Here is a 23689-nt window from a genome sequence, read left to right on the forward strand (position 1 = left end):
CAACTATTCCCCTTAAACTTTAGAAAAAAAATCTACTTGGATGTTCTCAAAAGTTAATTGTAAGATGCATGGATTGCCTTCTTGATGCGAGTGCCTTAATTCACCTAACATCTAGAAAAATTGGTGGGGTTTTGGCTAGATTCATGTCTATCTCATGAAGGACTAGCGACTATCTTTCAAAAATCTTGTGAGTGAATTTGATATAATTTTAATTCTTTCATCTTGAACCTGAAGTTTCCCAACAAATTTGCAATTCAACTAAGGAAAAATTATTAAGTACTCAAAGAATATAGATGACGTGGTACTCTCATTCTATCACTTCATGACAACAAATATCATGCGCCCCTAAAAAAAATTCTATATAAGACTACTTCTAAAATAAATAAAAAAATTAAAAATTGATGTCTCAAGCTTCCACTTTTTTAAATTAAGGTATTCAACTTCAAAAGTTTCAAATCTCATGGATATCTATTAAAGGATTTATTGAGAACAAACAAACCTTAAGAGTTCCAAAAACATGCCACATATACTCCCAAAAGACACTTTTGTTGATTGATATAGTTGGAATTAAATTGAAGGACATGAGATGATAAAAAAAAGATACCTTAACACTCATACAACTAAAAACTAAAGTTACACATAAATACTTGGGATGGAAAGAAAATGCTCTAATAATTAAGTATCTTGACTAACACATGATTTTAGCACTTATTTTCATTAATTATTATCTAGATAGTCTATAATCTTCAACTCTCGACTTTCAAGTTGGCAATGCATGTCTGGATGGCTCTAGGAATGTGCATTAATATTGGTCGATAACACTTTAGAAATCATGTGCATTGTCGGCCTTGATTGTGGATAGACATTTAAGCATTTCATGGCAAGCTGTACAACTATTATTAGTTCATTCTCAACTTGAACTGTTGGAAATGGAAGGCGTTGGTCCAACACATCTTTCACTTGTATGTTCTCCATAGCTAACGGCGATGATAGTGAGGAGATGAAATCACCTGGATGCTTTCCTCTAATGACTTCGATTGCCAATACCCCAAAGCTATACACATCAGATTTTTCAATTACCTTCATTGTATAAGCAAGCTCTGCAAAGAAAAGAAATAAAGGAAAGATGGACAAAATCAATACATATGCATGCTTTTCTTTGAAAGGACAATGAAATAATTTATAACCTGGTGCAATATATCCATAAGTGCCTGCAGGGGAAGTCCAATTGGATGAGTCTACCTCCAAAAGCCTAGCAGTCCCAAAGTCTGAAACATGAGCCTCAAATTGAGAATCCAGCAAGATGTTGCTGCTTGACATGTCACGATGAATAATCGGAGGGGAGCAATCATTGTGCATGTAAGACAAGGCATTTGCCACACCTTTAACAATATTCAATCTCTTACTCCAACCCAATACTTTAGCAGCATCTTCGTTGCCCAATATTAGGGACAAGCTACCCCTTTCTAGATATTGACAAACCAAAAAGGAATGTTGCACATGAGAACAAAAACCATAAAGTTTAACAATGTTTCGATGGCGTATGTCTATCAATGCCCTTATCTCATTCAAGAACTCCTTTTGAAATCTGTTCTCACTAGCATCATGCAGTGGTCGATTGAATTTCTTCACGGCTAAGATATCACCTGAAGTTAGCTCTGCTTTATAGACAGTTCCATGTCCTCCTTTCCCAATTCAGTATAGAGCATCAAAACCATTGGTCACTTTTATGATTTCATCATACAATGTTCTTCCATTGAAATGTAATATTGAAAGAGACAGTACTTGGCCCTCGGTCTTGCTTTGTTTGGATTCTAGATCCGTCTTTCTTCTTTGCATAAAGAGAAAAAACCCAAAGATAGAAAGTAGAACAGTAACTACTCCTAAAAGTGGGAAAACGAGAAGAAACACGACTTTGTGTCCCCTTTTTGAGCTATGTTTGTATATCATGGAAACATTGCAAGGCTGTAGTCCTAGAACATTACCGCACAATCCCTTGTTCCCTTGTAATGCTTCTACAGAAGCATTTATAAATGCGTTGCTATCCGGAATCGGACCCTGCAACTCATTGTAGGATATGTCGGCATACAACAACCAATGCATTTGTTCGAATGCTTTCGGAATGAAACCAGAAAGATGATTATGGGAGAGATTTAAGATCACTATGCTCTCCAATTTGTAAATTTCCATTGGTATCTCTCCGTTTAAAGAGTTATAACTTATATCTAATTTGGAGATATGAGATAAGTGCATGAGGTGTGTTGGAATCCTTTCGCTAAAATCGTTGTGGCTTAAATTCAATTCTATCAATTTCACGAAGTCCCCGAAATTACTTGGAATTGACTTACTCAGCTTGTTTGAGGACAGGTCAAGATATTCAAGATTTGTCAAGAACCCAAATTCAAAAGGTATAGCGCCAGAGACTTGATTGCCATTCATCCACAATTTCATTAGAGAAATTAGGCTTCCGAATTCTTTTGGAATCGTCCCAACTATATGATTTGAAGAAAGATCAAGTTCACCTAGCTGAGTAGTACAGTTCCCAATCTCTTTTGGTATGCTACCAGTAATATTGTTTTTACCCAGAAGTAGGGTTTGTAGTTGTTGACACTGGCCCCAATTACTTGAGATCCTTCCATAAAATCGATTATGCCTTAGATCTATGAACTCCAAGTTTGGATAGACACCGAAGTCCTTAGATATATCTCCAATGAGTTGGTTACCTCTTAATTGGACTCTGACTATGCTTGTGCAATTTTTGAAACTTTTGGGAATTTGGCCATCCAAATGGTTGTTGCTTGCAGCAAAGTACCGAAGTGATCCACCATGGCAAATGTTTTGAGGCAAATTACCAATAAATTGGTTTGTATCTAGTTGTAGAGTTTCCAAGTTGATGAGATCTCCAATTCCTTGAGGAATTGGACCGGTAAGTTGGTTTTCACGAAGTACTAAAGATATCAAATTGCTCATGTTAGCAAAAGAAGTTGGAAGAGAACCACGTAGCTAGCTATGATCCAACTGTAGATCTTTGAGAGAAGTCAAGTTTCCTATTTCTGTAGGAATGGATCCAGAAAGGCTATTATTATCCAGGTGAAGTAGGGTAAGATTTACCAAATCACCTAATAATGATGCTGGAATTGAACCCGAAAGATTATTGTGTTGAAGACTTACACTCTTTAGGGATTTCAAATTTCCAAGCTCCGAAGGGTTGGGACCGGAAAGTGAATTATCAAACATGTGCAAGATGGTTAGCTTTTCAAGTTCCCGAAAATGGAAGGGATTGGACCTGTCAGGTGGTTTTGACTAATCTCAAGTTGATCCAAATTGGAGAGGTTTCCCATTTCTGGAGGAACGAAACCAGAAAGTTCATTGCCATAAAGAAGCAAAATAACCAAGTTGCTCAAATTGCCTAAAGAAGAAGGGATGTAACCGTCTATATGGTTTTTGTAAAGATAAAATTCAGTTAGAAGGTTTAGGCGCCCTATTTCTTCAGGAATGGAGTCGTTTAAGTTATTACGTCCAAGGTGGAGGGCCTTGAGAGTAGCTAGCTTGCCAATTTCTGGTGGGATTTTGCCTGAAAACTGATTAAAGGACAAATCGAGATATTTGAGTTTTGACAGGGAGCTAATTTGAGGTGGAATTGTCCCATAAAGAGTGTTCACATAAAGATCAATGGACGCAAGATTTGGAAATGATAAAAAAGAAAATCCGTGAAGCGTACCTTGTAAGCTAGATTCGGTAAGGTTTATTTTGACGACGCTTCCAGCAAGGTTGCATGAAATACCAAGCCAATTGCATGGATTCCTACTTAGGTTTTAGATTGGAAGAAGAAACTGGAATCCATGAAGATAAGTGGGATTGAGATTCGTTTGAAGGCTATTTTTCCATGTCAGAAGAGCAATAGCTTCTTTGGAAGAATTAGAAGAAAAGGCAGGCGCGTCCAGTGATGAAACCAACTGAGCAAATAGGACAAAGTTGATGAGAAGGGAAAATACTTTCTTAATGGCTAATGCTCCCATTGTTTTTACTCGTAGAGCGTATAATAGTTAAGGGCTTTATTTATAAGCAATCTTGTACGAGGCCTACCACTCATCAATTTAAAAGTAATATAAACACGTGGAGTGAATTGTACAATATTTATTGAGAATTTTGGTATTCAAAAAGTTTAAGGTCCCATTTGGAACATAGACTTAACTTAGATTAACTCAGTTCAGTCTAATTGTAAGCTGAGTCTAACATCTAAATACCAAACTTTCAAATTACTAAATGCATCTCAACTCTAAACATCTTTACATGTGAGATCCACGTACAACCTTTTCAACTCAACACATCTTTACCCGCCAGACCCACAACCTTTTTCAACTTTTCATAAATGCATCTAAATTCATGATCTTAACATCCAAGCACATCTAAACTCATCTTAGGTGGACCCCACAACACTCACTCCATCATTTCAACTCACTAGTATTGATAAATAACTCAACTTATATTCAACTCAACTCAACATCCAAACAAAGTCTAAACGGTAATTAGCATTGTATTATGACTCATTTAATATATTGATCTTTCTCCTATTTTAGGTATTGATAAAGTTTAGAAAATAATTTTAGGGCTAGGTACATTGATTCCATCCTTCCGAGTAAATTATACTTTCTTGCGACATTTCTGATCATTAATTCAAGGTTGGAATCGGAGACTAGATTCCACAGGACATTCAACATTCGAGTCACATCAATGGTTGGGAAAATCAAAATGTTGACTTATTGCTTTTACGAACTTTGGTCGAACTATACTTTATCTTGTGCATTGGGGGTCATCATGTTACGTTGAAGGATTAGTCTTCTTCCTATCGTTTAATCTGTCAAAGTCTTGGTTCCTTTTTCGATAGAGATGTATAGACATTTGTGGTTCACAATGGTCTTGATACATAAGTCACTATATTTAAGCAGAGGGCTTGAGAGATTCCACCACGGCAAAGTTCATATGTTCATCCTTTTATTATGTTCATACGTTTACCCACTAGAATCACAAATGATAGGATCTCATTTAGGTTCGAACAAAAAGATGAGATCGAGGAAGTTTCCGCAGTCAAGAGGGACGACCAAATAACTAAAATTAATGAGATTTAGGCGGCTCTGTTTGTTTCGTTGTATCACAATTAATCTGTAAATTACTTTCATGATGTTTTGGTATTGAGAAATGCTTTACCCACAAAGAAATTCTATGAAAAAAAACTCAAAAAATTACGTATTTTGATATGGTACGTTTGGTTGTAAAATTACTTTTATTGTAAAGTAAATCTAACGTATCATATGAAACTATATCAATTTGAAAGTTTATTTTTGTAATATCTCTTTGTGGCTATATCGCTTCTATTTGATTTTTGGATGTGCTTGGAAAAGTCAATTAACGAAAAATGATTTTCACAATGAATTATAATATGACTACCAAACTAATTCGATCACACAAGTCAGTTAACACACGACAATAGTGATGTCATTGTTTTAGTTAGTCCTTTTACTAACTCAGCCAATCAAAATCTAAAACAGACGCCTAGAGAAACGAAGTATTGAAGAAGGTTTAAAGCTCATCCATCAGACTAGTAGTTACAATGATAATGATAGTGGCGGTGGTGGTGACTTAGTGATAGTCGTGATACTATGTTAGTATTGGTATATCTGGAAAAAAAAAAAAAAAAATTATACATGTGTACATATATATGTGTGTGCGCCTGCATGTAATGTACCATTGGGGTTCTTTGTGAATCTGAAAGGCCTAGACTGGCTCTGATCTGTTCTATTCTGGCCCGCTTTTCCTTTCTTCTTAGAGTCTTCCCCTTGCCTTTGATCAAAGCAACAGCATCTCCCATTTGAAGGGACCCATCACCTGCAGCCTACGTGCACAGAAGAGTGAAGCATAATTCAAACAAACCGGCACACCTTCCTCAATTTTTTAAATATAAAGTAGAAGCCCCTACATCTACGTTCTGCAGAGTATCACCAGCTCTCTCTCACTCACTTACATGCCCAAAACATGAGGGCAAAGTAAGGTTCAACTTTTTTTTACAAGGTTCAAATTTAAAAACACCGAGCATGACTTGGTAAGAGGAGGGCGGGCAGCTAACTACTAAAAAATAACACAAGCATCTTTTGCTGAACAAGTAAGAAGATGCACCTCCACATCATCATCATCACCATCACTAGTCTCATCGCTGTTGCTATTGCATTCATCATCACTATCATCTTCATCATCATCATCATCCTCATCTTCATCCTCCGACGCTTCCACCCACTCAGATTCTGATGCCTTTGCCAATAAAATAAAGCATAATCAGGCTAAGCAGACAAAATTGAATAAAGCTAGGACAACCAATAGGATTCTTTTTGCAACTTTTCTCAGATCCAAACAAACTTGATATGGAATTATATAATTTTTTTATGGGTATTGATGCAAATATATAATATTAGTAATGTCAACATTGTAGAAGCCCATTTTTAATGGTGTAATTTCAACCCATTAGAAGTTTCAACTTGGAACTTCAAAGACTATTAAATGGTCCACATTTAAGACAAGAAACTATCGCCTTACTTGTAAGGCCCTGCCTCTTCATCAAAGTGGCCCGGATCAGTGCGTGAAAATGGCCCAGCCATTTTCATGTTTAGTGAGAATCCTGAACGACGTCGTTTTTGAGGTGAGTGTTTTCTCCTTCAACTTCCGTTTCTTTCCGCATTTCTCTGTTTTCAGTTTCAGTTTCTCCCGCATCTCTCTCGCGCACGTCTCTCTTTTCTTTTCGGTTTCATCTTTATTTCCTGTTGTTGGCATTAGTTTGAGTTTCCGAATCCCATGCCCTAGACCTCCTCACGTGGATTTCTGTTGCTGCGTTGCTTCTGGTTTCCCGAGTGTTGCCGTCTGCTATACTCTGTTTTTCCTCCATTTCTGCATTTTGGTTTCCATCTGCAACTCACGGGCATCAATTCGCATCCCCTCCATTTTCGATTGGTAAGGGTTTCTTTCTCATCCAAGTATCGGTTTCTCCTTCTGTAACCGTGCGATTTCTGCTTCTTAGTTTTGGGTTTGGTTTATCTTCTTTTTGATGCAATATCTGTTTTGGCTGTGAGTTTGAGTAGTTTTTGTGAGTTTTTCTGGTTGTTGCGTGGTGAGTATTTCGGGTTGGTGTTTTGTCCTAGGTTTGGATTATTTGAAGTTTCATTGTAGTGGAATTGTTGGAATGGTGGTGGAGAAAATATTTGGAAGTGTTAGTTTATACTTTATGTTATGGAGTTGGGAATGGAAAGTTGTGTAGTGTAAACTGGTTTTGTTGGCAAAATCTGCGTACTTCGCTCGAGCAGACTGTCGAGCGCGATTCGAGCGAGCAGCCAAATGAGCATTGGCTTGAGCGGAGTGTCGAGCGAGACTCGAGCGAACCTCTCTGACTTGCATTAGCTCGAGCGGAGTGTCGAGCGAGACTCGAGCGAACCTCTCTGTCTTGCTTTAGCTCGAGCGGAGTGTCGAGCGAGACTCGAGCGAACCTCTCTGACTTGCCTTCGCTCGAGCGGACTGTCGAGCGAACTTGGCTCGAGCCAACTGTCAAGCCAACTTTCAGCAAACACTTTTTCAGTTCCGAATCAGTCTCCACTTAAAGCCAACGTATTGAGTTTAGTATAGAATATTTTGGGTCGAAGTTTGGGCTGTCCGGATTGTTATTTGGCTAGTTAAGTTTGATTAAACTCGTTGAATTATGGTCTAGAGTTTGAGTTCTTGAGTTGTTTAAGACCAATTGTGTATTGTTGGATTTTAATATTTAGTTTATATTATCTTATGAATAGGTGGCGAGACGGATAGAGACCGTATCCAAGTCATAGATAATACACTGCAGGAGTCAGGTAAGCGGGGTTCCTATGCTAGGTTTTATACAAGTTAATAAGACTGAGGTTGATTTTCTGAAAACTTTGCATATTTTGTGTTGTGTTGGGAACTTGTGAAAATAAAGATCAACCTCGGTCACTCATCTGCATACTCATGAAATCTGTACGAAAAAGGGAAAAATATGTTCTGGCATGCATTGTGTAGACATGAGCTAAATTCTGTCATGTGGTTTCTGAAATCTGAAAAATGAGCGATATTGAGAATATGAAAAGTTGTACATTTATTTAGAAAGATGTTCTGACTTTTGTGTTCAGTGTCGGTAAACTGTCTGATTCTGTTTCGGTACTCTGTATTATTTTGATATAACATTTGAAAACCTTTGGCATGGTGTACTGGTTTTTGTATCTGACTCTGTCTCTGCTTTGCTCTGCTCTGCTCTGTTATGCTCTGCTCTGTTTGGGTTGGTACCAACTTCTCTGTCTCTGAGTGCACCCACTTTGGAAACAAAGTGGCTTTATTGTGGTCTTTCCTGTGTGCACACTCGGGGCTCCGAGAAGAATAAAGGAAAGATTTCACCTCTGTCTCTGCCTGGTTTGGCCACCGGGGTTAGCACAACCCTACCACGGGGGTGAAACATGGTCTCTGCTCTGTTTGATGCTCTGTTTTGATTTGATGATGATACTCAGTTTATGTTATGCCAAAGTACCATGGGTTTTACTTGTTTTTAAAACCATCGCTCTGTTATTTTGAAAATATGTTCTGTTCTGCATGATAACTCTGGAAAAATATTTTGTTCTGCATACTCTCCTTGATAAATGCTCATGTTTGCACGCTAGAATATGATTTCTGCTTACTGAGTTGTTGATGACTCACCCCCTATCATTATAATATTTTTCAGATGATGTGGTGAGTCCAAATGAGGACCTGGATTAGAATGCTCTTTGTGTCTAAAGCTGAGGAGATGTTGGTAGAAGAAGGACTTCTGGTGTTCTTAGTTTTAATATCTTTGGGTTTTATTTATGTCTTGAGTTTAGTAAGATTTATGAAATATTTAGTTGGTTTGTTATGACTATCGGGAAGTTATGGACCCCTTTGATTTATTAATATTGCATTAAAGATTGTGTGGAGTTTATAATGAGATTATTGAGAAGATTTGAGATTGATTTTCATTTATGAAGTTGTTGGAGATTATCCTTTGGATGTGTTGGGAGACATGTTTATGAGTGGCAGGTAGTAATTCTCCAAGCCACCCGGGTTTGGGGCGTTACATTTGGTATCAGAGCCAGGTTTAGAATTCTGCATACTATAAACCTAGGAGGTTTAGATTTCTGTGGGTGCATAGGATTGAATATTGTTGAAGTGGGAAGTCTTAGAATTCGCAGGCTTTGCGAATAACTATGAAGTGTGGTATTTCATAGGTCTATGAACTAAATTCATGTTGATTAAGGTTTAGTTTAGTGGCGGAGCCTTCTTAAATACTCAGATGGAGTAAGATGTTAAATTTTGGAGAGATTGACTATTACTACCGTTGTGCGTTCCTCTTTTGTCTCTGTTATAGATATTCTTATATTTTTGAATTCTAATATATATATACGTTTTGTTTTTACAAATACCACTAATTTTCTATGTTCTTATAAATTCTATTTTCGAAGCGATTTTTTTTAAAAATTCTAGTTATTTTGTCAGGATGCCACCTCGTCGTAGAGAACGAAGCATGTCGGATCTGAATGCGATCGAGAACGAAAGGGAAGCAAACCCGACTGCTTCCGACGTGTTACGAGCAGCTGCACATCAGTTAATTGATGACCTTGTGCAAAATCCCACGGGTCGCCAGCGTAATTTCAATGAAGAGGGTTGTACTGTTGAGCAATTCAATCGTATGCACCCTCCTTTATTTGATGGGAGAGGCGATCCAACTTTGGCGGAGGATTGGGTTCAGGACATTGAGGAGATTTTGCGAGTCCTAACTTGTACTGAGGAGCAAAAAGTGGCGTACGCCACATTCAAGCTTACTGGGGAAGCGAAGAGGTGGTGGATCTCTGAAAGATCTATCAGGGAAGCTGAGGGGACAGAGATAGTCAGTTGGCTGCACTTCAAGCAGATCTTTCTTGAGCGCTTCTTCCCTAGCTCTTTCCGTGAGGACAAGGCTATGGAATTTGCCACCTTGGTTCAGGGAACCATGACGGTACATCAGTATGCTGCTAGGTTTACTGAGTTATCCCGTTTTGCTACTTATTTGATTCCCGATGAGGAAAAGAAGGCACGCAAATTTGAGCAAGGACTGAATGAGAAACTGTATGTGCGTGTGGTGGGCTTCCAGATTCGGAACTTCTCAGAATTGGTGGATAAAGCAACAGTTTTTGAAAGAACCCTTCAAAGAAGCGCTGCAATGCATGAACAGAGGAAAAGGACTACTCCCACTGGGTACCAGTCTGGCATGGATCAGGGACCATGGAAAAAGAGGAATGAAGGTAGTAGTTCGGGAAAAAGGCTGGTTCAGAGTAATCAACAACCCTACCAGTGTAGGACATGCAATCAAGTGCACTCCGGAGAGTGCAGAAAAGGGGCGGGATTGTGTTTTCGTTGTGGCAAAACAGGTCACTACATCAGGGATTGCCCAATGCAAAATAGGAACAACCAGACATTCATACCGCCACCTCAGAGGAATGAAGTATTGGCTCGGGGCAGCAATCAACGTCCTACTGCGCCTGCTCGAGTCTTTGCACTAACACCTGGAGAAGTTGAGGGTAGGAATGACGTGATCACCGGTATGACTCTTTGGTTTTACTTCAAGGATTTATAGTTTCTACTATTTTCTTTTCTTTGATTGATTCTGGTTAAGACTTTGAATATTCTTGGTTCATGGATGAGTTTGAATGTGATCACAGGTACTCTTTCTCTGTTTTCTAATGATGCTTTTGTGTTATTTGACTCGGGAGCGACACATTCTTTTGTTTCCACGGCGTACTCTAGATTTTGCACTTTAGATACTGAAAGGTTAAGGAATAAGTTAGTGGTTGCGACCCCAACAGGAAATTCTGTAGTCTGTAGTGAGATTTTACCTGGATGCCCTCTTTCTATAGAGGGAAGACTGATGCCAGCAGATTTAATAGTTTTCCACATGGTTGGGTTTGATGTAATTTTGGGTATGGATTGGCTGGCTTCCTATCACGCCAGTATTGATTGTGCTAAAAAGGAAGTGGTTTTCAGACCCGCAAATGAAGGTGAATTTCGGTTCACAGGGTCAAAAGTGAGGTTGACTCCACCCATCATTTCTGCCATTCAGGTTGGAAAACTGTTGCATGATGGTTGTCAGGGATTCCTAGCCTGTGTGGTAGAAGCACCAAAGGGGGAAGTGATGTTGGAACAGATACCTGTTGTGAGAGATTATCCAGAGGTCTTCCCTGAAGATTTATCGGGACTTCCACCCGAGCGGGAGGTAGAGTTTGCTATTGAGTTAGTTCCAGGCACGGCACCCCTTTCGAAAGCACCTTATCGCATGGCGCCATCTGAATTAGCGGAACTCAAAGAGCAGTTGCAAGATTTGTTAGATAAGGGTTTCATCAGGCCCAGTGTTTCACCTTGGGGAGCTCCAATTCTTTTTGTAAAGAAGAAGGATGGATCGATGAGAATGTGTATCGATTATAGGGAACTTAATCGGGTGACCATAAAGAATAAGTACCCGCTACCCCGTATAGAAGATTTGTTTGATCAGCTTCAAGGTGCTCAAGTATTTTCGAAGATTGATCTTCGATCAGGTTACCACCAGTTGAAGATCAGAGCTGAAGACGTGGCTAAGACGGCGTTCAGAACCCGTTATGGCCATTATGAGTTTTTGGTCATGCCTTTTGGCCTGACTAACGCCCCAGCCGTATTTATGGACTTGATGAACAGGGTGTTCCATGAGTTTTTGGATAAGTTTGTGGTTGTCTTTATTGATGATATACTGATATACTCCAAAAGCGAGACCGAGCATGAAGAACATTTGAAGTTGGTACTTGGGACACTCAGAGACAAGCAGTTGTTTGCTAAGTTGAAGAAGTGTGAATTTTGGCTTGATTCAATCACGTTTCTGGGGCATATAGTTTCGAAGGATGGTATTTCAGTGGACCCAGGAAAAGTGGAAACCGTGGTTAATTGGTCGGCACCGAGGAATGTTCATGAGGTTAGAAGTTTTTTGGGATTGGCGGGGTATTACCGTCGATTCATTGATGGGTTTTCCAAGATAGCAGTTCCTCTCACTACACTCACCAGGAAAAATAATAGGTTTGAATGGACAGCAAAGTGTGAAGAAAGCTTCCAAGAGTTGAAACAGAGATTAGTGTCAGCCCCAGTGTTAACAGTTCCCACAGCTAGAGGCGGATTTGTTGTCTATAGCGATGCTTCTAGGCTTGGTTTGGGGTGTGTATTGATGCAACATGGGAAGGTTATAGCTTATGCCTCACGCCAACTGAAAGTGTATGAACAGAATTATCCCACTCATGATCTGGAACTCGCGGCAGTCATTTTTGCACTTAAGCTTTGGAGACATTACTTGTATGGAGAAAAGTGCGAAATTTATACGGATCACAAGAGTTTGAAGTATTTCTTTACCCAAAAAGAATTAAACATGAGACAAAGGAGGTGGCTTGAGTTGATCAAGGATTATGATTGCACCATTAATTATCACCCAGGCAAAGCTAATGTTGTAGCCGACGCTCTAAGTAGGAAGTCAGTGGGACCGACAATTGCAGCTATTACCACTCAGCATAGGTTGTTGATGGATTTAGAAAGAGCCGGTATCGAAGTCTTTTCTAGTGATACAAGTGCTGTCATGGCCAGTTTAGTGGTTCAACCTGCTTTGATAGATAGAATCAAAGATGCTCAGAAAGTGGACTCAGAGTTGGTGAAGCTAAGGGAAGAGATCGGAAACGGGGAAAAACCTGATTTTTGTATTTCCAAGGATGGAGTTTTGAGGTTTAGAAGTAGAGTATGCATACCTGCTGATGATGAACTAAAAAGGTTGATTCTTGAAGAGGCACACCGTTCTTTGTATACTGTTCACCCAGGGAGTACCAAGATGTATCGGGATTTGAGAGAGTCCTTTTGGTGGAATGGCATGAAAAGGGAAATTGCTAAATTCGTAGAACAATGCCTGACCTGCCAACAAGTGAAGGCGGAACATCAGAGACCTGCAGGATTATTACAGCCACTTCAGATTCCAGAGTGGAAATGGGAACATATCTCCATGGATTTTGTGACAGGTCTACCAAGGACCGTAAGCGGGCAAGATGCTATATGGGTGATCGTGGATCGCTTATCGAAGACCGCCCGTTTTGTGCCCATTAAGGTTTCTTATAAACTAGAGAAACTAGTTGAACTGTATGTGCGGGAGATAGTGAGGTTGCATGGAGTACCGGTATCCATTGTGTCGGATAGAGATCCTCGCTTTACCTCGAAGTTCTGGCAAAGCTTACAGGAGGCAATGGGTACTCAGCTAAGTTTCAGTACTGCTTTTCATCCTCAGACAGATGGACAGTCAGAAAGAACTATTCAGATTTTAGAAGACATGTTGAGGGCATGCTTGATGGATTTCAAGGGATCTTGGATGCAACATTTACCATTGGTTGAGTTTGCATATAATAATAGCTTCCAGGCTAGCATTGGGATGGCACCTTACGAGGTTTTGTATGGCAGGAGATGTAGGTCTCCATTGTATTGGGATGAAGTAGGTGAAAGGAAACTTCTAGGGCCAGAGATTATTCAGCAGACCACCGAAAAGATAGATATCATTCGGGCTAGAATGAAAGCAGCTCAAAGTCGACAGAAGAGCTATGCAGATAAACGCCGCCGTCAGTTAGAATTTGCGATGGGAGATAAGGTTTTCTTGAGAATTTCACCAATGAAAGGAGTTATGAGATTCGGAAAGAAAGGTAAGTTGAGTCCTAGATACATTGGGCCGTTTGAGATTCTTGATCGGTTTGGACCGGTGGCGTACAGGGTGGCTCTACCACCGGCGTTCTCGGGAGTGCATAATGTGTTCCATGTGTCCATGTTGAGAAAGTATATCCATGACCCCACTCACATCATAGATCATGAACCCTTGCAGATTCAAGAGGACATGACCTACACCGAGGAACCATTGCGGATTCTGGACAGGAAAGAGCAAGTGTTGCGGAATCGAACTATTTCTTTGGTTAAAGTATTGTGGAATAATCATGCGATCAATGAAGCATCTTGGGAATTCGAGGAAGAGATGCGAGTAAAGTATCCTCACTTGTTCGAAATAAATTATTATAGCTTGTAACGAATTCCGAGGACGGAATTCTTGTAAGGGGAGGAGAATGTAAGGCCCTGCCTCTTCATCAAAGTGGCCCGGATCAGTGCGTGAAAATGGCCCAGCCATTTTCATGTTTAGTGAGAATCCTGAACGACGTCGTTTTTGAGGTGAGTGTTTTCTCCTTCAACTTCCGTTTCTTTCCGCATTTCTCTGTTTTCAGTTTCAGTTTCTCCCGCATCTCTCTCGCGCACGTCTCTCTTTTCTTTTCGGTTTCATCTTTATTTCCTGTTGTTGGCATTAGTTTGAGTTTCCGAATCCCATGCCCTAGACCTCCTCACGTGGATTTCTGTTGCTGCGTTGCTTCTGGTTTCCCGAGTGTTGCCGTCTGCTATACTCTGTTTTTCCTCCATTTCTGCATTTTGGTTTCCATCTGCAACTCACGGGCATCAATTCGCATCCCCTCCATTTTCGATTGGTAAGGGTTTCTTTCTCATCCAAGTATCGGTTTCTCCTTCTGTAACCGTGCGATTTCTGCTTCTTAGTTTTGGGTTTGGTTTATCTTCTTTTTGATGCAATATCTGTTTTGGCTGTGAGTTTGAGTAGTTTTTGTGAGTTTTTCTGGTTGTTGCGTGGTGAGTATTTCGGGTTGGTGTTTTGTCCTAGGTTTGGATTATTTGAAGTTTCATTGTAGTGGAATTGTTGGAATGGTGGTGGAGAAAATATTTGGAAGTGTTAGTTTATACTTTATGTTATGGAGTTGGGAATGGAAAGTTGTGTAGTGTAAACTGGTTTTGTTGGCAAAATCTGCGTACTTCGCTCGAGCAGACTGTCGAGCGCGATTCGAGCGAGCAGCCAAATGAGCATTGGCTTGAGCGGAGTGTCGAGCGAGACTCGAGCGAACCTCTCTGACTTGCATTAGCTCGAGCGGAGTGTCGAGCGAGACTCGAGCGAACCTCTCTGTCTTGCTTTAGCTCGAGCGGAGTGTCGAGCGAGACTCGAGCGAACCTCTCTGACTTGCCTTCGCTCGAGCGGACTGTCGAGCGAACTTGGCTCGAGCCAACTGTCAAGCCAACTTTCAGCAAACACTTTTTCAGTTCCGAATCAGTCTCCACTTAAAGCCAACGTATTGAGTTTAGTATAGAATATTTTGGGTCGAAGTTTGGGCTGTCCGGATTGTTATTTGGCTAGTTAAGTTTGATTAAACTCGTTGAATTATGGTCTAGAGTTTGAGTTCTTGAGTTGTTTAAGACCAATTGTGTATTGTTGGATTTTAATATTTAGTTTATATTATCTTATGAATAGGTGGCGAGACGGATAGAGACCGTATCCAAGTCATAGATAATACACTGCAGGAGTCAGGTAAGCGGGGTTCCTATGCTAGGTTTTATACAAGTTAATAAGACTGAGGTTGATTTTCTGAAAACTTTGCATATTTTGTGTTGTGTTGGGAACTTGTGAAAATAAAGATCAACCTCGGTCACTCATCTGCATACTCATGAAATCTGTACGAAAAAGGGAAAAATATGTTCTGGCATGCATTGTGTAGACATGAGCTAAATTCTGTCATGTGGTTTCTGAAATCTGAAAAATGAGCGATATTGAGAATATGAAAAGTTGTACATTTATTTAGAAAGATGTTCTGACTTTTGTGTTCAGTGTCGGTAAACTGTCTGATTCTGTTTCGGTACTCTGTATTATTTTGATATAACATTTGAAAACCTTTGGCATGGTGTACTGGTTTTTGTATCTGACTCTGTCTCTGCTTTGCTCTGCTCTGCTCTGCTCTGTTATGCTCTGCTCTGTTTGGGTTGGTACCAACTTCTCTGTCTCTGAGTGCACCCACTTTGGAAACAAAGTGGCTTTATTGTGGTCTTTCCTGTGTGCACACTCGGGGCTCCGAGAAGAATAAAGGAAAGATTTCACCTCTGTCTCTGCCTGGTTTGGCCACCGGGGTTAGCACAACCCTACCACGGGGGTGAAACATGGTCTCTGCTCTGTTTGATGCTCTGTTTTGATTTGATGATGATACTCAGTTTATGTTATGCCAAAGTACCATGGGTTTTACTTGTTTTTAAAACCATCGCTCTGTTATTTTGAAAATATGTTCTGTTCTGCATGATAACTCTGGAAAAATATTTTGTTCTGCATACTCTCCTTGATAAATGCTCATGTTTGCACGCTAGAATATGATTTCTGCTTACTGAGTTGTTGATGACTCACCCCCTATCATTATAATATTTTTCAGATGATGTGGTGAGTCCAAATGAGGACCTGGATTAGAATGCTCTTTGTGTCTAAAGCTGAGGAGATGTTGGTAGAAGAAGGACTTCTGGTGTTCTTAGTTTTAATATCTTTGGGTTTTATTTATGTCTTGAGTTTAGTAAGATTTATGAAATATTTAGTTGGTTTGTTATGACTATCGGGAAGTTATGGACCCCTTTGATTTATTAATATTGCATTAAAGATTGTGTGGAGTTTATAATGAGATTATTGAGAAGATTTGAGATTGATTTTCATTTATGAAGTTGTTGGAGATTATCCTTTGGATGTGTTGGGAGACATGTTTATGAGTGGCAGGTAGTAATTCTCCAAGCCACCCGGGTTTGGGGCGTTACATTACTTCTATGCCATCTATAAAGTCACCAGTAAAAGGATAGCAATAAGCATTGGTTGATTGCAATAGACTTTAATGGCATGAACGCACATGAATTCCTTGTATCTTTAGACACTCATGCATAGGTGTTGCCCTTGTATATGTCCCGTGTACTTGGTTTCACCTTTTTTAATAAAATTCTTATTTACTGATATATATATATATAAATAAAATAAAATAAAAAAGCAATAAGAATTTATAGGTAGAGAAGGTAATGTAACAAACCGGTATGATGCACTTCCACTCATCGAGTTTGCTAAGATTAAGGGAATACAAGTCATCAAGTGTAATTTCTTGATCTTTGACCTCCATCATGCCCCCATATACGTACAATGTATCTCTTCCAACGACCGTGCAGGAGTTAATGCGCCCACAGGGTTTCACTATCTAGAATTTAGCACTAGATTAATAATCTAATAGTAGGAAAAATCTAAATGCCAGTGAAAATAAAAATCAATAGCGTGGCAAACCTCTGGCAATGCTGAATTTTGCATATCCAATTTGGCACTAGATTCAAGAGGCTTTCCAGATTTGGAAGCCAGCCCTCCATTACCAACATTCATGGTTGTTGACACATGGTGAGATATCTCATCAATGTTGCTTTCTATGTCACCTGCTTCTTCATGGTACTCTAAATTATCATCTTCACTCATTGCTCAATCGGATTTTCCTTACCATCAAGATTGGCATCAGTATCTTTCTGCCCAGAACTCTTCTTTAACTGGAAAACACCGAGGCAAAAGGTAGCCACTATTAAAACAGAATCAATCTTCAAGGAATGACTTCCACTATATATACCCATAGAATGTGAAAGATTTGTGAGAAAAAAAGATTAGGGACGTATGGGGTAGATATCCATATTAAATATTTCGTTCAGACTCTACCGATTCTTTTTTTCCTTCAAAACAGAGACTGTACCTTATTGTTTGTTGACTTCTCCTTCCGTAGCTCCAATGGGTAACTATATACAGAAGATATATACTTGCCAGTAAGTGGCACGGACTACAACATCAAATTCACAGTAAAAATATTCATTGGCTATACAAAAAAAAAAAAAACATAAGTTGTTCGACACCAAAAAAGTAATTAGAGAAAGAGAACCAGATATATATTAACCAAGCAAGAAAATACAGTGACATTGCTATGCATTGACATTAGAAACATACAACTTAGTTTATGAAAACATAATAAGCTTACAGATTGAATTTACAGAGAACCAAGATTTAATAACCGAACTGACTCAACGTACCAAATGTAAGTTATAGGGTATGTCTGCTAAGTAGCACTGACAATAATTTAAATAAACTCATCCATTCACGGAAGTAATCTCTGTTCAAACTTAGCAGCGACGGCTGTCTAGCTGGAAGCCATAAAGTTCATTCAGGAACAAGCTCATTATCACATCACCTGCATATTTGAACAATAATAACAATAAGCACCCACCCCCCAAGAACAGTAATAACAAAAAGCACTAACCTAACCATACTGGGTCAGTGACAAACACTTACATTTCACAGTTATTCTTCTGCCGAGCATAATTATCCATTAAAACACAAGACAAATAAGTTTTACTGACTAGCTTAGCTCTTTTTCTTCTCTGTGTCATGATTAGTACCTTGAAACACACCATCTCACTTCTCACTTATACATTGATTGGTCTTGACCAACAGGGAAATATAAAATGCACTTCACTTTTCCCCATCTTACTGTCAGAAATTGGTTCAAATGGTATATAGGTAGCTTCCAAAGTGAAGGAGATTAGAATTACAATTCAAGAGGATTTAAATAAAATAGTTTCTTACAATCTTAACGAGAAACAAAACTATAAAATGATCACATGAAAGGTAGATGTTGAGGATATGCAGTTCAAGTTGATAGGGGTTAGTTCCATATGGTAATGGCACGAGGATGGATGCAACACGAGCACGTATGATATAGCAAACGGTTTAGAGGATAAGAAAAAAGAAATATTTAGATTACACTTAAGGTGAAAAATTCTGACATAGTAGTACATAGGCAAGAAAAAACTAACCTGTTATTTCCATATCCACCACACCCCCAAATAGCAAAGCCCGCTTCTTATGAACACACATGGAAAACCCAGCACGAGGCCCAGGAGGCATCCCACTTTTCTTTACCTGTTACAAAGGAAATGGCATTAGTAGCAATAAAAGACATTTGATAGCAACAAGATCAAATGAGAAATAAAAAATTTCATGAAAGGTGAATAGGAGAGGCATTTGCTCATGATTCATGCCATACTCTTCTGATAAAATATTACAACAGAGCTAAAACAACAACATAAGAGTCTGAATTTCACAGTATGATTGTTGCAATGAAAGGATTGGTCTACTTTCAAGAGCCAACAGCTTCCAACTCACCTAAGATTATGTACTGTTGATACAAATAACACTCAGTAATCAACTCACAAACATGGAGCACCCGGATAAATGTAAATAAGAACAGAGTGAGAGAACACATCATACTTCTATTCAATTAACAAAGCAAAGCAATCAAATCTTAACATGAAAGATAACAGAACAGAAAAACATGCTTATAAAGGGAGCTATCAATACGCATCTAGTGTGGACTGGGTAAATAAAGAAGGCACTGAATTCACGAACCTTACTCCATTCCCAAGTCCTAGGATCAAGGGACCACAAGTCTGAATGAACAATTCCCTTCTCTGAGCTGTTCTTATCAGATGAAACCTCTTTGGAATAGCCACAATATAAGAAAATCTGCAATGTCAAACCAACTCTGTAAAATATATGATTTTCTTTTTCTCCTGTCGATATTTGAATTTAGAGGCTTAGAGCTGGCAAAAAAGACCACAATGTCAACTTCTTTGAAAAGGATGAAAGAAACCATAAATGTGAGATGCCTTTATGAGATAATTATAGATGATCCATTAAGAATCATCTACAAACCAACAATAAAGGAATGGTATATAATTGAAAAGCACCTTGCATCTATCAGGCTATCTATGACTTGTAACTATGTCAGAGATTTAGAACCAATCTTAACAGTATGCATCAAATTATGACCATATACGTCGATAAAATCACTGGAAAAACCTAGATAAAATCAGTGCAGAATCTAAAATTTTCTTTTCAAAATGTTTTGTGAAAAAGTAGACCACCAAAAGATCATTACTCATACAAAGGAAGAACTATTTGTCATATCACAAAAACATGACTCGAAACAATATGGGGACATCACAAGATGAGAGGAAGATTTTAAAAATTACCAACTCTAACTAGCGAAGTGAGGTGATGTAACGCCCCGACCCCGAGGGTCCGGAGAGTTAACTCATAAAACCTGATAATCCACTCAACAAGGCTACAGTACTTCCAAATTCAAGAATATATCCATTTTTCACAAACCTCAAATCGAACGTAAATACTTCAATTAAATAAATCATAAAAACTCATCTATCCAATTTTCAATCCAGCAACTCAAATAAAAACAACTCATCTTCATGTCTCAAATAACAAACTAGAAGTAATGAAACATTAACATAAGTCTCCAAAAACCGTCTAAAACCATTGAAGCAAACTTAAGAAATATAAATAACTTCCAACCTCCACACTAATACCACGAGATACCCAACAACCATTCACTGTTAATCTTCTCCATAAACTCTAATACTGATCCTCAGCTGAACCATCAACGTCATCTGAAATATTATGGAGGTAAGGGGGTGAGTTATCAACAACTCAGCAAGCAGAGAGCATATACTAGCATGTAAACATGAGCATTTATAACATTTGATAAGCCGAACAAAACATTTACTTTCAGAATGCAGAAACAAAACTTGTACAAAAACATTAGAGCGAAATTTTTCAGAAAAATATACTTATTCCAAAAAGAGAATCCGTTGGCATTTCTAAACTGAAACATTATAATCTTATCATCGTTTAATATCACATCGGGACAATACCATGTTTAACCCCGTGGTAGGGTTATAAACCACCATTATACCCGTGGCTGGGCCATTTTCCATGTTTCACCCCCGTGGTAGGGTTATAAACCACCATTATACCCGTGGTTGGGCCGTATACCATGTTTCACCCCGTGGTAGGGTTATAAACCACCATTATACCCGTGGCTGGGCCTTAACAGAAACAGAACGGATCTCATCGAAAATCCGATTACAATCAATTACAGAATCAGAACTTCATGCCAATGTTTTCAGATGACACATCACATCAAAACAAAACACTGAAAAGCTTCAGATCATTTCACATGTTCGAGATAAACATAAACAAAACATTCTCATTTGTTCATAACAAAACTTTTAGAATTCCTTATTCGCTCTTTTACATAGTTCAGAAATAAAGTGCACAAAATTAGCTCATGTCTACACCAGTCATGACAGAAAATACTTTCTCTTATGTAGAATTTATGCATATGCAGAATAAACATCTGAGGTTGTTTTCAGATCATCTCTTTTCAAAAAAGTAAACACATTTATTCTCAAAGTCAACCTCATTTTATTTGTTTTATGCAAAACTAGTATATGAACCCCGCTTACCTGGACTTCTTAGCTTTTCAGAATTTTCCTCAAAAATGTCGAGTCGACTATAAATCGTCACCTATAAAAATAATCACACAATTTCTGTAAGTTTTCAATCAATCACGAATTTCCATATTTAAGCCTAAGCTTCTAAAATAATCTATCTTAATTTCTCAAAACTTAAAACCCTCATAATCCCAAAATATATCACCACTTCCTAAAAAAATTCACCAATATCCACCATGACCAACGTCAAGCTCAAAACACCAATATTTAAATCCGAAACAGCCAACAAATTTCATAACATAAACCAATCCCACAAACAACTCCATCATCCAATCCAACCGACCCCCTTACTCTTCGGACTCAGTCTGGTACAACCAACCAATTCACAGTAAATATGAGTTAGCGCAAAAATACATTTAAATCTCAAAAGTTCTTCGAGAAAAAAAATACTTACAATGCTATAATATAATTTTTGAAAGATCACGAAGGTGCTAGAAGCGGCAACGCAGCAACAAAACAATGCAAAATGCACTGTGGCCGTGGGTCTCAAAAACCCACTTTTGAACGGGTGCAAACGAAGACCCGAGATTGATAGGGTAGGGCTTAGAGATGTTGGTGAAGCTAATGGTGGTGGTGGTTGGCCGTGGGTGGCGGCGCAATAGGCGGTAGAAGACCAAAATACCCAAATCGGAAATGTTGATGAAAGTGCTTCACCGGTGACGGATCGGAGGTGAGGTTGGGTCCAATGGGTTGGCAAGAGGTCGAGGATGATGTGGTGAGAAGATGGTGGCCGGAGGTGGCGCGACGGCGGCGCAGCGGCGCAAGGAGTGCCGCGGCTTGGTGTGGTGCGTGGGGGCTAATGGCGGCGCGAGGAGGGCTGAAATTGAAGGGGTGAGGTCGCCGGCCGGTGGGGAGCACGATGGGGTGGGCGGTGTCGCGCACGGCGGCGCGACGGCGGCGGGCTGGGTGAGGGACGGTTGCACGGCGTGAGAGAGAGAGAGAGAGAGAGAGAGGCGTCTGCGCTGGAAGGGAACCTAGGGGAGAGAGAAAAAAAAAAGAAAGGAAAGAAAAGAAGAAAAAGAAAAAGGAAGAAAAGAAAAAGAGGAAAGAGAAAAAATGTAGGGAAAGAAATGAGGTCCAATCCTCACATCTTGGGTCACAAAAAAAGATTCAACGGAAAAGATTTTAAAACAGCAAGTGAAATAAAATAATTCAAACGCAGTGATTAAAATAAAAATAAATAATTAAACCCAACAACAAGTCAATTTAATTCGAGAAGAAATTTAAACACATAACAATAATTAATTTAGAGAAAGCACTTCAAAAATAATTTTCGTAAATTAAAAATCATAAAAATAACACAACTAAAAATCTAACAATTTTAAAACAAGAGAATAAATTTTAAATTAATAACAAATAATCTTTCAATAAAAAAAAAATATACTAAAAAAATACGGGGTGTTACATTCTCCCCCCTTAAAAAAATTTCGTCCTCGAAATTTGAAGGGTCAAACATGACGTTAAAGCAAGATAGAAGATACAATTCAGAACACGCTAAACCTTCCATAGGCAATTCCATCATACTCGTATTAGTCCCCCAGTGGCACAACACGTCCAGTATTCCTAGGATGGCTATGATATCCAAAATCTCATTTTCCACAAGAGCCTTAATACAACATCCAATGAATCCCAAAGATTAATAGCTCTATTCGAAAATCTGTATTAACCCCAATTGACTCCTACGGTATAACTTCCAAATTTTCATTGTATTCTACCTTTGGTAACCTAATAGTCACTTCCAAAGTTAATCATCAATAACATAATTGGTACAACTGAGCGATTAGTCTCCAACTACAAGTATCGTCTCAAAATTTAAGTCACGACTAATTTCTCAAAAACAACACAAAATTTGAACTCCTAATTATAACTAAAATATCACGCTTCTGCTGCGCATTCTGATAATTCGCCACATGCATAAAATTTATGTCCTCATAAAAAAACAACACCATCGAGTACAAGGTAGCTCCATACCTAATGACCAGAAAACTCCTATCACATTTTGATAGAAAATTCTTTATCTCCAAAACCATGAACTATTACACACTTTCCTCAAACTCACCAAGAATTCATTCCTGGATCTACACCAACTATTATCCTTAAATCTGATATGGATATAATCCCAAAACCTGCCACTAAAACCTCGAATTAATAACAATTATTATCCAAACTGGACCAATACCTTCAATCCTCAAAGAAATAATCCCCTTGAAATTTCCTATATCAATAACTCAACTTCAATCAACCCCATAATAATGGTCACATACTAACCAGTCTCCAAAATAAATCAAGCTAGTACACCAAGCCTGCAGAATTAAAAACTTAAATC

The 23689-nt window shown here is 38.8% G+C and overlaps 2 protein-coding genes and 1 pseudogene across 2 annotated transcripts; all 3 read right to left on the minus strand.

The window, feature by feature from the left end:
* Positions 1 to 527: 527 nt before the first annotated feature.
* On the minus strand, positions 528 to 1997 carry LOC121234989 (MDIS1-interacting receptor like kinase 2-like). The gene is made up of 2 exons (XM_041131163.1): positions 1188 to 1997; positions 528 to 1100 (listed from the first exon to the last, which is right to left on the minus strand). Exons 1-2 carry the CDS (start codon positions 1357 to 1359, stop codon positions 790 to 792), a joined length of 483 nt encoding a protein of 160 aa, XP_040987097.1. The 5' UTR covers positions 1360 to 1997; the 3' UTR covers positions 528 to 789.
* On the minus strand, positions 1696 to 2970 carry LOC121235340 (MDIS1-interacting receptor like kinase 2-like). Its single transcript, XM_041131690.1, has one exon. The coding sequence runs from the start codon at positions 2968 to 2970 to the stop codon at positions 1696 to 1698; it is 1275 nt and encodes a 424-aa protein (XP_040987624.1).
* A 278-nt stretch (positions 2971 to 3248) lies between these two features.
* Positions 3249 to 23689, minus strand: part of LOC121235341 — a 30789-nt pseudogene continuing 10348 nt past the window's right edge.

Source organism: Juglans microcarpa x Juglans regia, chromosome 6D (genome assembly GCF_004785595.1).
Source record: "Juglans microcarpa x Juglans regia isolate MS1-56 chromosome 6D, Jm3101_v1.0, whole genome shotgun sequence".
In the NCBI taxonomy this organism is placed as follows: Eukaryota; Viridiplantae; Streptophyta; class Magnoliopsida; order Fagales; family Juglandaceae; genus Juglans; species Juglans microcarpa x Juglans regia.